Source organism: Schistocerca cancellata, chromosome 6 (genome assembly GCF_023864275.1).
Source record: "Schistocerca cancellata isolate TAMUIC-IGC-003103 chromosome 6, iqSchCanc2.1, whole genome shotgun sequence".
Taxonomy (NCBI): domain Eukaryota; kingdom Metazoa; phylum Arthropoda; class Insecta; order Orthoptera; family Acrididae; genus Schistocerca; species Schistocerca cancellata.
In genome coordinates, this window is record NC_064631.1 from 211,555,047 (window position 1) to 211,572,542 (window position 17,496).

Genomic DNA, 17,496 nt, shown 5'->3' on the forward strand with positions numbered 1-17,496 from the left:
CAAATGATATACTGCGAACTATGGATGAGGGGCAATAGACTGATTCCATATTTCTAGATTTCCGGAAAGCATTTGACACAGTGTCACATTGCAAGCTATTAAAGGAGGTACGAGCATATGGAACTGGTTCACAGAAATGCGAGTGGCTCAACGACTTCTTAAGTTATAGAATCCAGCATGCTGTCCTCAATGCAGTGTTCAATAAGAGACAAGGATATTGTCAGGAGTGCCCCAGGGACATGTGACAAGACCACTATAATTCTCTATATACATCTATATACATAAATGATTTGGCAGACAGGGTGGGCAGCAATCTGTGGTTGTTTGCTGATGATGCTGTAGTGTATAGGAGTGTTGAAGTTGAGCGATTGTAAGAATATATAAGATGACTTGGACTAAATTTCTAGTTGGTGTGATGAAAGATATACTATGTGATCTAAAGTATCTGGACACACCCAAAAACATATGTTTTTCATATTAGGTGCATTGTGCTGCCACTTACTGCCAGGTACTCCATATCAGTGACCTCAGTAGTCATTAGACATCATGAGAGAGCAGAATGGGGTGCTCCACGGAACTCACGGACTTTGAACGTCATCAGGTGATTGGGTGTCACTTCTGTCATACGTCTGTATGTGAGATTTCCACATTCCTAAACATCCCTAGGTCCACTGTGATAGTGAAGTGGAAACGTGAAGGGACACGTACAGCACAAAAGAGTACAGACCGACCTCGTCTGATAACTGACAGAGACCATTGACAGTTGAAGAGGGTCGTAATGTGTAATAGGCACACATCTATCCAGACCACCAAACTGGAATTCCAAACTGCATCACTATCCACTGCAAGTACTATGACAGTTAGGTGAGTGGTGAGAAAACTTGGGATTTCATGGTTGAGTGGCTGCTCATAAGCCACACATCAAAATGCCAAATGACATCTTGCTTGGTGTAAGGTGCTTAAACATTGGACAATTGAACAGTGGAGAAACATTGTGTGGAGTGATGAATCACTGTACACAATGTGGTGATCTGATGGCAGGGTGTGTGTATGGAGAATGCCTAGTGAATGTCATCTGCCAATGTCTGTAGTGCCAACAGTAAAATTTGGAGGTGATGGTGTTATGGTGTGGTCATGTTTTTCATGGAGGGAGCTTGCACCCCTTGTTTTGCATGTCACTATCACAGCACAGGCCTACATTGATGTTTTAAGCACCTTCTTGCTTGCCAGTGCTGAAGAGCAATTTGGGAATGGCGATTGCATCTTTCAACATGATCAACCACTTGTTCATAATACACAGCCTGTGGTGCAGTGGTTACACAACAACATCATCCCTGTAATGGACTGGCCTGCACAGAGTCCTGACCTGAATCCTATAGAACACCTTTGGGATATTTTGGAAAGCTGACTTTGTGCCAGGCCTCACTAACCGACATCGATATCTCTCCTCAGTGCAGCACTCCGTGAAGAATGGGCTGCCATTCCCCAAGAAACCTTCTAGCATCTGACTGAACATATGCTTGAAAGAGTAAAAGCTGTCCTCAAGGCTAAGGGTGGGCCAACACCATACTAAATTCCAGCATTACCGACAGAGGGCGCCATGAACTTTTAAGTAATTTGCAGCTAGGTGTCTGGATACTTTTGATACATAATGTATAAATTAATGCAGATGAGTAGGAAAAACAAATGCATAATGTTCAGATACAGCACTAGCAGTGTCCTACATCACACAAACACATCGTTTAAATATCTGGGTATAATGTTGCAAGGAGATATACACTGCAATGAGAATATGAAGAATGTGGTAGTGAAGGCAAATGGTCGACTTCTGTTTATTGGGCTAGTGCAACCTGTTCTTGAGTACTGCTCGAGTATTTGAAATCCATACCAGCTTGGATCAAAGGAAGACATTGAAGCAATAATAAGATGGGCTCCTAAGATTTGTTACTATTGTGCATGTCATGTAAGGCGGCGGCCCAATATTCAGCCTTTCTGCGCATCCCCCTCCACTAGTCACTGGCAGCCAACAATATTCATTCTTTTTCAGAGCGGCTAGCAGAGAGTTACAGCTAGAGAGCGAGAATCTCGCTCCTACACGCTGCGCTGTTGCCGCACTTCGCGACCACCAAATTATTCATTCTACTATCAATTATTTTGTTTCTTTTTTTTCTTGCAGCAATATAGCTGTGAATGTGTATTTTGTAAATATTTAACTGCAATTTTTTAAAAAAAGGTCAGGTGACAGCAAGAAAAGTGAAGAGCTTCACAAGCAGGCGAGGCAAATTATTTATCACATTTATAACTTTTTCAAATGTGAATTTAAAAGCAGGTCTCTGCTGCTGAAAACACAAGAACAGACTCCAGAACCATGTGGTGTCAGCAAGAGAACTGTAAAGAGACTTGTAAAAGAAAGTGTCAAGGCTGTAGGAACCGTAGAAACAGTTGGTTTCCTGTCGCCTGGAAAGCACTGAAATCGCAAAGAACCTGTAACACAAATGGATAGTTTTAACAAGAATATTTTAAAGTGCTCCATGTGAATGATGAATTCCCGACATAAAAAAAATATGTTACAGTTATGTAGGCTTCAATGGTAAGCGCTTCGTCAGGTAATGAATTTTAAAAGACGTTGATTCCAGATGTGTTAAGAAGAGAGCTTTTAGTTCAAAGAAGTGACATAGGTGCAGCATGAACTATATCCCATATAAAGATTCACGATACAAGAGGAGGAGGTAGTTCAACAGCGTATTACCTTGATGAAAGATGGGACAATTAGAATCATTCCAATCTGCTGGAAAATGAGTGATGGTACTGGTGGTTTTAAAATTCTCATACGGATAGGTTTTCAGATAATTATTCTGCGTGCTGACTCTTCTTCTGGTTTTATTTCTAAGAATAAACTTGTATTTACATGCAAGAAAAACAGCAGTGATTACTATTCGGCAATGAACACTGTCAGTTTCATGACATGATTCACAATTCTTGTCTATCTTGTTTCACAATCAGTCACTGTCAGTTCTAATTTAACTGTTATATAGAAAACATTCAAGCAAGTACAAATACCAGAAAAGCGGATATTTTTCCCCAGCTAAAAAAGAAAGAAAGAAAGAAATACTAAGCACTGCATGGACCAAACTTGTGCCAATCTCCTGCAGCTCATTAATTTATACTGTACAACTCATGTGACAGAACGTACAAACTTGACTTCCTTGCACGCGAACTGGATCACACAGTTTTGCACTTACCCACATATCACTGGCATTGTAGTCTCATGGAACTCATTTGGGCATTTTAAGGCTATGTGGGAGAAAAAACAAAACATTCAAGATAACACAGTGAATTGCTTGTGCATGAGGCAGTAGACAATGAGGCAACAGACAACATCCCACCGGTAGTGTGGGCACTGTCTGTGTGGCATGCTGAAAAGCTTCAGAAAGAAGAATTTGACAGGAAAGTGATGATGGATATAAGCCTTGAACATATTATCGTAAATTTAAAATCAGATTGCTCAGAAACAGACTCAAATAGAAGTGACAATGGTATTACAATGTAGACCAGAGGTTCCCAAACTTTTGTTTGTCACGGCCCCCTTCTGCCGAAAAGAAAACTCCCTCATAGCAAATAAAACATTGTGGCTGGTCAACACCATTTTTTTGTATAGAAGTAAAACCGTATTTGATATAATCATCATTATATTTTTTTTCACAACACTCATGGCGAAGTAAAAAGAAAACAATAAGTTAACAGTATAATTTCGCACTAACACAGATTTTACTGAGGCATAACTGTGAAAGATTCAACGCGATTTCAGCAAAATCCAATACATCAGATGTGTCAACAACTGCAAGCAACCAACTGAAATAAAGGAAAGCTACTGTCATCTGTCGGCACCTCAGATGACTGCCTATGAGGAGTGGGGCGAAGAACGGGGAAGCCGAGCCGCAGCACAGGTAGTCAGTGTACTGTCTGTCTGCGACCTGGTGGCCGAGCAGGGCTCTTGTTGGGAGAAGTTTCATGGATACACCTCACACATCACTGGAACCTGTGCACAGTGCCAAGCAGTTATCCCTGTACTCGTACCAAAAGAAGCCATTGTCACAGCAAAGAACGTACACTAATTTCAAACGAAATTATGCCGTATTTCAAAAAGGCAGAAGAAAAATAACTGTTTTGTCAGATAAGTAATCCGAATTAAAGAGCTGTAGTACTGACCGTTCGAAAAAAAAAATAGCCTCACTAATGGACTTCATTCTCTAGCTAGCTGGGTTATGTTTCATTGTTAGCAGTCACGACAATGTTTCCAGAACGGCATGAAGTACTCTGCTCAGAATGAACACTTGTACTAGTTTCGCATTCACGTCTTGCACATTTTTCTGGTGACAAAGGGCATGACCGTGGCGTCCAAATTACGAACCCGCCAGTTCATTTGAAGTGTATACAGTCTATTAAAGTCACCGTAATCGCATCACATGGGGATCTGCGGGTTGATAGGGTAATAAAACGGCATTTTTGCAGTGACACAGTATAAGTGATTATTACTCTGATGAACATAGCCTACTACCGCTAAAAGTTATAACATGATTACGTTCAGTTCATGTGTACAAATGTACGGAATAGTTAATACCTGACTTTTCCGTTTTCCAGTTGTCAGAAGTAAGTTGTTTACAAATCTGATATATTAGAATTAACGCATATCGCCTTCGTAATTTTGAGAGTTTCTGTGTGTGACATTCTAAATGTGACATTCTAAAAGTGATCTTCAAAAGCTGTATGTTCTAGGATAGGTTATTGAGATAGGACTGCGGGAAGTGGGACACCAAACGATTGCATTTAGCACCATAATCTATAATTAATACCTGCACATTCATTTTTATTAAAATACCAATATTAAAAAGAAATATTAGGTTTATTTAGGTTTATACCGCTAACTCCACCCGCGCCCCCCTTGCAACATCATCACGCCCCCTCAGGAGGGGCGCGCCCCCCAGTTTGGGAACCCCTGATGTAGACTTTGGAACAAAGTAATAATATTTCTTAGTTTTAAAGACTCGTGGTTTAAAAGATATGTTTGTCAACATATCAGTTGCATGCATAATCATGAGAACTCCCTAGCCTTTTTGATTGTGACTTTGTATCCTTTCAATTATGCACACTATAATGTTCAACATATTGCCCAAGGAGAAGTTAAGCTTCTCCCACCATGTTGTAAACCTCCATCATTTTCAAGGAAAGAACTGGATAAGGCCCTAAAATGACAGTAACTGCTACTTGTCGAGATATCAATGGTTTTTGATGTTATCGGTCAGATTCCCTGGAGTTATTCACAGATGATGGTTAATTGTTTGCTTGTCTCTCACTGTAATATTGAACATATTAATTTACACTCATAATGCCCATTAACAATGACTGACCATTTTTATGATAGTCTTTTCTACCACTAATTCTTTTTTACACACAGTGATTACACCTATCATCAAACACACACACCCTTTACATATTTTTAAAAATTCTATTGAGCAGAAGTAGTAGTCAAGCAAATATAATGATTTCGGTTTGTGCTTGAAGTTAATTTTGTTGTGTATTAAATTTTTACTTATAATGCAGTTCAAATCACAATAAATTGTAATTATTGCAAGCAGTTTCAATGTCGTTTTGAGAAAAATTGTACTTCAAGTCTTCACAAAGCTGTGTCAGCTGTTCTCGCCTCCCGACATCATGCAGAGTACCTGTGGAGCAGTGGACACGTCGTCGTCGAGACGTGAATTAATATTTCTCTCCTGACGATTTATCGAAATTGGTTTTAATATTTTTTATTCCCTTATTATTCCCCTCATAGATTTGAAAGTATAATACAATGTAACTTAGGCAAACGAGCCTGACTGTCATCCGCAGCAATGCATTTCAGCAACGTGGACTTCGTTTGCCCGCTCTCTGCTGCCGCGCGTATGCAGTTCTCATCCCCCCATGCTTCCTTTCCACTCTACCTCTATGCGCAGAAGCACCATCCTAGGTGGCGCAGGTTTCAGTACGTTCGAACAACATGCCAGTGTTACAGAGATGCTTCATGGACTGAAGAGATGAGAGCTCAGATGGAGACAGTCCTCTTCCTTAGCTCTGTTTGTGAGTGGAACAGGAAGGGAAATGACTGGAGTGGTATGGGGTACATTCCACTACATGCCATACTGTGGATTGCGGGGGTTGCTATGAAGATGTAAATGTAGAAGTGAATGTTAGGTTAAAAGGCAGAGTGAAAAAAGTGATCCAGCCAGGATTTGATCCTAAAACAACATGCTCTACTGCTAGATCACCATATTAGATCCAAGTCTGGTCATGCCTGCTGCTCTCTGAAGTCACTGCTGCTCTCTCTCGAGTTACGGCGACAGTTCACTAGGTGGTAATCTTATTGTTTTCACAATGTAGCTTTAATTTTCCATCATCAGACAATTTGTATGAAATATTTATGAATAATATATAAAAATCTTCCTTGTGAATCAGTGCATCTGTCAGTCAAAACTGTATCAAAATCCCTATAGCAGTTTCTGAGATTATGGTGTTCTAAATTAATCATTGAACTACACTCCTGGAAATTGAAATAAGAACACCGTGAATTCATTGTCCCAGGAGGGGGAAACTTTATTGACACATTCCTGGGGTCAGATACATCACATGATCACACTGACAGAACCACAGGCACATAGACACAGGCAACAGAGCATGCACAATGTCGGCACTAGTACAGTGTATATCCACCTTTCGCAGCAATGCAGGCTGCTATCTCCCATGGAGACGATCGTAGAGATGCTGGATGTAGTCCTGTGGAACGGCTTGCCATGCCATTTCCACCTGGCGCCTCAGTTTGACCAGCATTCGTGCTGGACGTGCAGACCGCGTGAGACGACGCTTCATCCAGTCCCAAACATGCTCAATGGGGGACAGATCCGGAGATCTTGCTGGCCAGGGTAGTTGACTTACACCTTCTAGAGCACGTTGGGTGGCACGGGATACATGCGGACGTGCATTGTCCTGTTGGAACAGCAAGTTCCCTTGCCGGTCTAGGAATGGTAGAACGATGGGTTCGATGACGGTTTGGATGTACCATGCACTATTCAGTGTCCCCTCGACGATCACCAGTGGTGTACGGCCAGTGTAGGAGATCGCTCCCCACACCATGATGCCGGGTGTTGGCCCTGTGTGCCTCGGTCGTATGCAGTCCTGATTGTGGCGCTCACCTGCACGGCGCCAAACACGCATACGACCATCATTGGCACCAAGGCAGAAGCGACTCTCATCGCTGAAGACGACACGTCTCCATTCGTCCCTCAATTCACGCCTGTCGCGACACCACTGGAGGCGGGCTGCACGATGTTGGGGCGTGAGCGGAAGACGGCCTAACGGTGTGCAGGAACGTAGCCCAGCTTCATGGAGACGGTTGCGAATGGTCCTCGCCGATACCCCAGGAGCAACAGTGTCCCTAATTTGCTGGGAAGTGGCGGTGCGGTCCCCTACGGCACTGCGTAGGATCCTACGGTCTTGGCGTGCATCCGTGCGTCGCTGCAGTCCGGTCCCAGGTCGACGGGCACGTGCACCTTCCGCCGACCACTGGCGACAACATCAATGTACTGTGGAGACCTCACGCCCCACGTGTTGAGCAATTTGGCGGTACGTCCACCCGGCCTCCCGCATGCCCACTATACGCCCTGGCTCAAAGTCCGTCAACTGCACATACGGTTCACGTCCACGCTGTCGCGGCATGCTACCAGTGTTAAAGACTGCGATGGAGCTTCGTATGCCACGGCAAACTGGCCGACACTGACGGCGGCGGTGCACAAATGCTGCGCAGCTAGCGCCATTCGACGGCCAACACCGCGGTTCCTGGTGTGTCCGCTGTGCCGTGCGTGTGATCATTGCTTGTACAGCCCTCTCGCAGTGTCCGGAGCAAGTATGGTGGGTCTGACACACCGGTGTCAATGTGCTCTTTTTTCCATTTCCAGGAGTGTATGTCACTGCCTTACATAGCTGATAATCAGTTAGCATGGCATTACTCCTACTTGAAAGCAGCCACATTGTAGGTACACATTAATATTTAAAAGAAGAAGACGAAGAAGAAGAAGACTAGAGAAAAAGTTGTAAGATTTGCTAGGAAAAATAGATTAAAACAATAGTTCCTTGCAGTAAAGTTTGCCAAATTTGGATTAAAATAGATGATACTGACCAATCTCAATATTTTAAAAGCACTGGTTTTGATTCCAATAGTAAGCAGTACATGTCATAATAATATGAGCAAAAAATCTAAAAGCATACAAACTTCGAAGGGTTGTACACTTACTGCTTCAAATCATCTGCTTCACGCAATGCTGATCGAGGAACATAAGCAGAACTTTTGTTTTCTGGTAGTTCCTTCAAATTCTCTTCCTGGGTCACACCCTCATCATCATCCTCCGGAAACTCCTCAGTGCTTTCATCTTCAGAGTCAGGGCTTGTTTCACGAGATGATCCACCTGAAACAACACATATCTGAAGCAACAGACAACCAAGATTCTACAGCAGTTATCAATTACTACGTGGGCACTAAACAGTTGCATTCCTAATTTAAAGGCCAGTAATAAAGGAAATGAACTGCAGAGCAAGAGGACAAAATGTTGCCGTTTTCTTCAGCCCAGGTTGGATGCAGCTCACCACACAAGTTTTCTGACAAGTCTTTTTGTACCTGCTGCACCATTATCCATTTGTATTTGCTTACTGTATTTAAACCTTTGTTTCCCTTTACAACCTCCTCCCCAGTCCTTATCCCATTTTCCTGCATAGCTGAGGTGACTGTTTTGAGGCCTTAGAATGTGTCCTACCAACTGATTGGTCAATTTATGCAAGTTTGAATTAGAACTTGTTATCAGATCTATCCATCTATTTTCAATACATTCTCTGGCATCTCATTTCAAAAGCTTCTATTTTCTCCTTATGTCTCCTGTTCATCACCCACATTTAACTCCCGTATAAGGCTACACTCCAGATGAATACTCCCAGAAAAAGGTTTCATACGTAATACTTAAATTTATATCTGATGTTTAAATATTTCTCTTTTACAGAAATAATTTCTTTGTTGTAGCCAGTCTGTATTTTATATTCTCTCTACTTTGGCCATCATCAGTATTTTGATGCCTAAATTGTTGATGTTTATCTTACAATCTCTTCTCAAGACACTATACAAGCCATTCATTTGTTCTTCCCCATCATTTGCCATCTCTGATCAAATTAAAATGTTGTAGGTAAACCTCAAAGATTTTATCTTTTCTCCATGAACATTACTTCCCTTTCCAAATTTCTCCTGGTTGCCTTTACTGCTCATTCAGTGTACAAACTGAACATCATCTGGGATAGGGAACAACTCTGTGTCAGTACCCTCTCAACTACTGCTTCCCTTTCAAGTCCTTTAGTATTTATAACTGCAAACTGATTTCTGCAGAAGTTGTAGATAACTTTTTGCTTCTTGTAATTTAGTCCTTGTGCCTTCATAATTCCAAACAGTTACTTCCAGCCCAAACTGTTTACAGATTTCTCCAAATCTACAAATGTTATAAACATAGGTTTTTCTTTCTTCAATCTATCTTGTAAGATTAGTCACAGGTTCAGTAACTCTTCGCATATTCCAGCATTTCTTTGGAACCCAACCTGATATTCCCCAAGTCTGGCTTCCACTAGTATTTTCACTTCTATATAAATAATTTTTGGTAGTATTTTGGAACCATCGTGTCCACTCATAATATCATATGTCTCATCTCATCTACTTCTTTATTTTATTTTTAATTTTCCTGTATGCAACATTTATATTTACCATAATTATGAATGCTTTTTCAGCTTTGCATTTATGCTCTACCTTGCCTTACCATTTTGCCTTTCCTGTCAAGTTCGATTTTAAATGTCTGTATTTCCTTTTGTGTGCTTTATCTGATATATTTTTATATATTCTTCTTTCAGCAATTAAATTAAATATCTCCTGTTATACAAGGATTACTGCTTATCTTTCTACCTGCTGGACCCTATGCTGCCTTCATTATTTTATTTCTCAAAGCTACCCATCTATCTTCTATTGTGTTAATGGATGTGACCTTTTCAAGCAATTTACATTGCTTAGTCAGAAAGTAGCAAGTATTTTTACCTATTTATGTGCAATGGTTACATTTGTTTATGATGAGGGTTAACTGTCATTCCTTGCACTGTGTGTCAATCTTCTGCACGTCTTCCTCCATTTTGCTACAATTTTTTAGGATTGAAACTTCTCTAATCATTCATGGACAACCTCATAGGGATTTAAAAGTTACCCAATAGGTTATTTATATATTATGTGGTGAACAGTAATGGTCCTATAGCAATCCCTTCGATTGTATCTCTAAGCACTTTCACGAGTGGGGATTTCTCTGTGTTCAAAATGAGATACTCTGTTCTATTTATTAGAAAGCCTTCAGTCCAGTCACTAAGTTGGCGTGATTTTCTATGAGAGTGTCGTAGTAATGAGCATAAGAGTCGGTGTCGAATTACTGGAAACAAAGTTTTCTTTCTGTATTTATTATTATTACTATTATTATTATTATTATCATCTTTCCTGTCTCGGACATTATGTCTGGTTAAAAATGGAAAGTGAGTTATATTGCATTTAGGAACTTTCGGGTGATTGAACATGTATCAATAATTACGGATTTCTGTAGTTGTATATATAAGTTTGGATGTAGCTGTATTGCATTGATGTACTGATGGATATTGTGTGGTATGACTCCTGTAGTTGATAGTATAATTGGTATAATGTCAACTTTATCCTGATGCCACATGTCTTTGACTTCCTCAGCCAGTTGGATGTATTTTTCAATTTTTTCCCTTGTTTTCTTCTGTATATTTGTTGTATTGGGTATGGATATTTCGATTAGTTGTCTTAATTTCTTATTTTTATTGGTGAGTATGATGTCAGGTTTGTTATGTGGTGGTGTTTTATCTGTTATAATGGTTCTGTTCCAGTATAATTTGTATTCATCATTCTCCAGTACATTTTGTGGTGCATACTTGTATGTGGGAATGTGTTGTTTTATAAGTTTATGTTGTAAGGCAAGCTGTTGATGTATTATTTTTGCTACATTGTCATGTCTTCTGGGGTATTCTGTATTTGCTAGTATTGTACATCTGCTTGTGATGTGATCTACTGTTTCTATTTGTTGTTTGCAAAGTCTGCATTTATCTGTTGTGGTATTGGGATCTTTAATAATATGCTTGCTGTAATATCTGGTGTTTATTGTTTGATCCTGTATTGCAATCACGAATCCTTCCGTCTCACTGTATATATTGCCTTTTCTTAGCCATGTGTTGGATGCGTCTTGATCGATGTGTGGCTGTGTTAGATGATACGGGTGTTTGCCATGTAGTGTTTTCTTTTTCCAATTTACTTTCTTCGTATCTGTTGATGTTATGTGATCTAGAGGGTTGTAGAAGTTGTTACGAAATTGCAGTGGTGTAGCCGATGTATTTATATGAGTGATTGCTTTGTGTATTTTGCTAGTTTCTGCTCGTTCTATAAAGAATTTTCTTAAATTGTCTACCTGTCCATAATGTAGGTTTTTTATGTCGATAAATCCCATTCCTCCTTCCTTTCTGCTTAACGTGAATCTTTCTGTTGCTGAATGTATGTGATGTATTCTATATTTGTGGCAGTGTGATCGTGTAAGTGTATTGAGTGCTTCTAGGTCTGTGTTACTCCATTTCACTACTCCAAATGAGTAGGTCAGTATTGGTATAGCAGAAGTATTTATAGCTCTTGTCTTGTTTCTTGCTGTCAATTCTGTTTTGAGTATTTTTGTTAGTCTTTGTCTATATTTTTCTTGTAGTTTTTCTTTAATATTTGTATTACCTATTCCTATTTTTTGTCTGTATCCTAGATATTTATAGGCATCTGTTTTTTCCATCACTTTTATGCAGTCGCTGTGGTTATCCAATATGTAATCATCTTGTTTGGTGTGTTTTCCCTTGACTATGCTATTTTTCTTACATTTGTCTGTTCCAAAAGCCACATTTATATCATTGCTGAATACTTCTGTTATCTTTAGTAATTGGTTGAGTTGTTGATTTGTTGCTGCCAGTAGTTTTAGATCATCCATGTATAGAAAATGTGTGATTTTGTGTTGGTATGTTCCAGTAATATTATATCCATAATTTGTTTTATGTAGCATGTTGGATAGTGGGTTCAGAGCAAGGCAGAACCAGAAAGGACTTAATGTGTCTCTTTGGTATATTCCACGCTTAATCTGTATTGGCTATGATGTGATATTATTTGAATTTGTTTGGATATTAAGTGCGGTTTTCCAATTTTTCATTACTATGTTTAGGAACTGTATCAATTTAGGATCTACTTTGTATATTTCCAATATTTGTAGTAACCATGAGTGGGGTACACTATCAAAAGCTTTTTGGTAATCAATGTATGTGTAGTGTAGTGACCTTTGTTTGGTTTTAGCTTGATATATCACCTCTGCATCTATTATCAGGTGCTCTTTACATCCGCGTGCTCCTTTGCAACAGCCTTTTTGCTCTTCATTTATAATTTTGTTCTGTGTTGTATGTGTCATTAATTTCTGTGTAATGACTGAAGTTAATATTTTGTATATTGTTGGTAGGCATGTTATGGGGCGATATTTAGCTGGGTTTGCTGTGTCTGCTTGATCTTTAGGTTTCAGCTACGTTATTCCATGTGTAAGTTTATTATTATTATTATTGCTATTTATTATTAAATACAGAGCAGTGTGCTAAAGCTAAATGTCTACGAAGGTGGTGTAGATTTCAGGTAGAGGGACACACATTCATAATACTACTCCAACAGGAGGTAAACTAAGAAGGTGGACACCTAAAATTGTAGCAAATGAATAGACCTTGTTCCTGTGTCTGTTATGAACTAGAAATTACAGGCCGATTAACCTTTTGCATACCTGCCAGCATTCTCTCTCTTTCCTGCAGCCAATTTTCTTATTCTTTAGATTCTGCAGAGATGTACATTTAGCAACTTTTCCTAAATGCTGATGCATCTAGCACTTTAATTTTTTTTATCTTACACCTACTGAAGGCCACTTACGACCAAACATGCAGTTATTAGCCATAATTTTAATTTTTAGCACAAATTTCTATTAATTCAACATGTTGACTTTCCAATATCTGAACTAAGTAATGTCAAGACATTTTAGTCCAACAGAAATGTAAATTTAGGGTACACAACTGAAATATATTAATGAACAATTTTAAGTAGTAACTTAAACTATGCAAAACAAAACAAAAAGTATCCTTACAAAAATACTCAATTCTGTGTCTGTTTCTGACTATTTTACACAAATTATCTGTGATGAATATAAATTCTGCAAGCTCTAGCCTGTGGGGTAGTTAGGAAACATCAATGTAAAATGGTGATATGGGAATTCAAACAAACGTCTGTGGTAGTTACATTTCCCCTTATCTGTTATGAATTATGATACTTAAAACGTGTAACTTATCATACGTCTCTTTCATTTAACAAAGAAGTTACTGGCACTGTGTATGAGACTCTTAACTGTGCCAAGTTGTATTCCTTCATCTTATCTATATTACATTCTCATGATAACTTGCCTTCACTGTCTGCAAATCAAAAACTGTCAAAAGTCTGCAGAGTCTGCAAAGCACCAGCTGCTGCCAGTTCACTTAATCAGTTCCCAGACTTTGTATTTCCAATAAAGAGTAATTGAGAAAAACACATAAAAAGCTGATAAACTAGAAAAGGTTGCAATGAACTGAGATCTAAAAAGCTACAACGACCCCCCCCCCCCCCAAAAAAAAAAGTAATCTGAAAAACACAAGCACCAAGCCTGCACACCAGATACTGAAAAAGCAACTTCCGAAGCTATGGACACACAAAAACAAAACTGCATCTTTCCTGTCATAGGTCTGAGGTTCAGCATAATTTGATCCTATTTCACTGCTTCTTTTTTGAGGTATGGCAGTATTTGCTTCTCTTTAGTTTCTGTTGCTGACCCCTCAGGGTCAGAACTGGACAAACTGGACAAAACATAGTGTAACTAGGTTCTAAACTTGTATTTTTATTTCTGTTGATTTTTATCATAGTGTGAAGCCTAGATCCAACTGATTACCAGGGATATGAAAACAGTCAAAATACACATTATTAATGGTTAGAAATAATTGGTTAGAAACTGTATCAATAATAAGCTATCAGTCTGCTATTAGCTATCTGTCCATTTTGCTGCCTTAATAATGCTCTTATTTTACTACAGTATTTTTATACTCATCAAAATCACATTAAACAGCAAATCTGATATGTCAAGTTATCAGTCGCTACAGATAATAGGACGAACTTATGCCTCAATATTAATATTTTCTATGATGTATATATACAGACTGAAATGACAAATGAAAATTTGCAGTACTGCAGGTATTCGAACCCAGTTCTCCTGCTCACTAGGCAAATGTGCTAACCATTATGCCACCCTGCCACAGTTACTTTGTACAACTGCATGGATTACCCTAGCATACCTCCTCCTCGATACAAATTCCCATTCACGCCTCGGCCCTCTTGGTGTTCCTCTGGAGAGAGGAATGTTAGGGCAGCCTGTGCAGTTGTGAAAAGCCATTGTGCCTAGGTGGCATAGTGGTTAGCACATCTGCCTAGTTAGCAGGACCACCCAGGTTTGTGCCTCAGCACAAATTTTCATTTGTCGCTTTAGTCTGCATATATACATAATAGATGCTTGGGACTTGAAAAGGTCTCTGGAACTATATAGATTAGTACATTCATATAACTCCTACATTAATATAATTAGTACAGTCATATAATTAGTACATTCATATAATTAATTACATTATACTGTGTGATGGTACAAACTTGGTTTATTGAGTACCATTTGCTTCTGACGTATTTTCTTTTGCATATGGCAATCTGAAAACTGCTGGGCTTGAGTGAGAATCAACTGGAAGATTTTTCTTTGCTAGACATAGATTAATAACATTGCAAACACGAGTAAGAAGTGGATCATAGCACTTTTCTTCTGGACATGTAATACAGAATTTGTACATAATTTGCAATCCGTTGTTCCCAATCACAGTCTTTCTGCCCAATTCTGCAACAGAAATTTGTATACAATGAGGCTAACTCTGCAGTGTAACAATTTAAATCTCAAAAATTTATAAATCTCTCAGTTTCACAATATTTTTGTCATGGATAAATATTGTATTGACACGCTAAACATATTTAAATTCAAAAAAAATATGTTCTTAAAACTAAAGTCAAAGAAGAATGCAAAAGTCATTTATGAGTCAAATGGTTTATAATAAGTAGGGTGCCTGTTACAGTTAGTACAAGAAGTTCAAATTTAAATTTTTAAAATACCAGTAGATAGTTGTCAAAGCAGTGGAAACCAATACAGTGCCTGATTTCCAAACATTACTCAATAATATATAACTTCTTCACACGGTAGACTGTTATCATCTTTCAGATATTACAAATTTCTGACATTCCTACTTGTGTTAAATTAAAAAAGAGTTATAAGAAGTTTTGCAGATTATGCTAATGTTTTAACTAACTAACTGTTAATGTCACCTTAACAAGAAGAATAATATGGACCACGTTTTATCAATATTCATTTGCAAGAAACATGGTGTTATGGTGTCTGAAATCTAAACATTAATACTCACTAGACAGGCAAATATTTTGCAAGATAACCAAGATATGGTTACATATCCTGATTCTCATTTTTCCATCATAACGTTCCCATCTCTCAACCAGGCGCAACAATAATGGTATCAAACCAGTTTTCACAATGCGGGAACAACAAGATTCTGAAAACAGAGAAACTGTTTTATGTTGAAAGGAAAAAAGAGTGAGGGTAGATAATCAGCTAAATAACACAGGTTACAAACATACTGTTTTTACTAAGATGATGAAGCACACTAAGACATAGCTTCAGTTTTGGTGATGGGGAAAAACCCATTGTCACAAGGGTTTTCTCCACTGTAGGAACAATGCCATCTTTGAGTAATACTGTTGTGGTGTAAGCTGAAAATGAAGTTGAGAACGTAAATAAATAACAACATATTCCAAAATTATTTCTGTAAGTATATAAATTACTTCCAATTAGGAGCAAGAAACTTGAACAGTTCAATAAATACACAAAACAATACTTACTGTTTCTAGAGAGAGCTTTTATAATCAAAAGGAGTGGAAAAATTAATCTTGTGTTATTATGATGCATTCTTAATAAATAATGGAATGTCTTGACAGCTCCTAACAGCCTTGCCTTCAAGGAAAACTTTGGATCTGTTAAAAAAAAAATCACTATGCACTCACATTTGGTTACATAACAACAGAAATAAGATGATTTCATGAATTAGGAAAACAGAAATCAGAGGTCAAAAATTAGAGTTTGATAACTACTGTTCAAGGTTTTAAATATATAAACATTGTCTACATAAGAAGTTTATAACAGATAAAATAGAAGAGATTACAAATTGCATATTTATCAAATACAAAATTATATTCTGCTCCTATAAAAATCACCTTCTACAAGCTGTAGTATAGTGTATGTTCAAGGCCATTTCGTTACATGATCAGCTGCTCTCTTTCACAGTCAATTCTTGACTGAAACAATACATGCCTCCACAGATAGTCCAAGTTACCTGATCAAGCTTTTCTTTTTTTTTTTTTTTTTTTGTTCTGTGCACCCATCCATCATCATTACACCACCCCTAGAACATTCTGTTTCTGGTTGAATTGGCCACTTCTCTTGCTTCAGATGACTATGCAATAAAGATAATTCTGCTCACTAAAGTGCCCATCTGTGGAGAGAAAATTCTTTCATTTATTCACTATGCAATGTGTATGTTCCTCAACCAGAATAAATAGTAGGCCCCACCGCCAAACATCAGGCATACAGGTCAACTGCTCCAAGTCTCTGATATAATTTGCCAGTTAATAACAACCCCTGCATCATTTGAAAGCTCTTCAGACATTTGTTTCCAAGGCATTAAATTTTCTAAAATTAAAGGCCTGATACTGGTCCAGTTGTAGAGTGGTTTCTTATGCTAGCCTACAACAAATATTTTCTATACATCTGAACTACTGAAAAATCCATGAACTGGCACTTTGCAGTACATTCAAAGCTACCAAGCCTACACTATGGGACTGTTTGCAGGTAACCAAGGATTGTACAATGCAGAATCAAGTCTGAGGGCCGGCCATGTGGCATTATGTTTTAAAATTCTTTAGGAGTTTACATTTTGCTTTAAGAAAACTCTCGTCTCATTCTGCATGTAGTGCACTACTTTCTTTACCTTGAAATTACTTCTCTATTTAAAGTAAGGAATATTCCTTTCCCATGTAGGCAGTGCAATTTTGGTTTGTAGGTAAATCTTCGTGTTCATTTACAGTAACCAGTTTTTTTCTCATTCCGTTTTCTCTCTTTACAGATTATACTTAACTTTTTGACACAACTG

The 17,496-nt window shown here is 38.5% G+C and overlaps 1 protein-coding gene across 4 annotated transcripts in view; it reads right to left on the bottom strand.

Annotated features, from left to right (window-relative positions):
• The window catches only part of LOC126190999 (cytosolic carboxypeptidase 1-like), a 519,277-nt gene that overhangs the window by 363,473 nt on the left and 138,308 nt on the right, over positions 1–17,496 (bottom strand). For all 4 annotated transcript variants that reach the window (XM_049931676.1, XM_049931675.1, XM_049931679.1 and 1 more), the window contains exons 6-10: positions 16,190–16,321; positions 15,929–16,060; positions 15,700–15,843; positions 14,907–15,125; positions 8,324–8,495 (exon numbers count right to left, since the gene is read on the bottom strand). In XM_049931676.1, the coding sequence (XP_049787633.1) occupies positions 8,324–8,495; positions 14,907–15,125; positions 15,700–15,843; positions 15,929–16,060; positions 16,190–16,321 (799 nt within the window). The remainder of the gene's footprint in view (positions 1–8,323; positions 8,496–14,906; positions 15,126–15,699; positions 15,844–15,928; positions 16,061–16,189; positions 16,322–17,496) is intronic.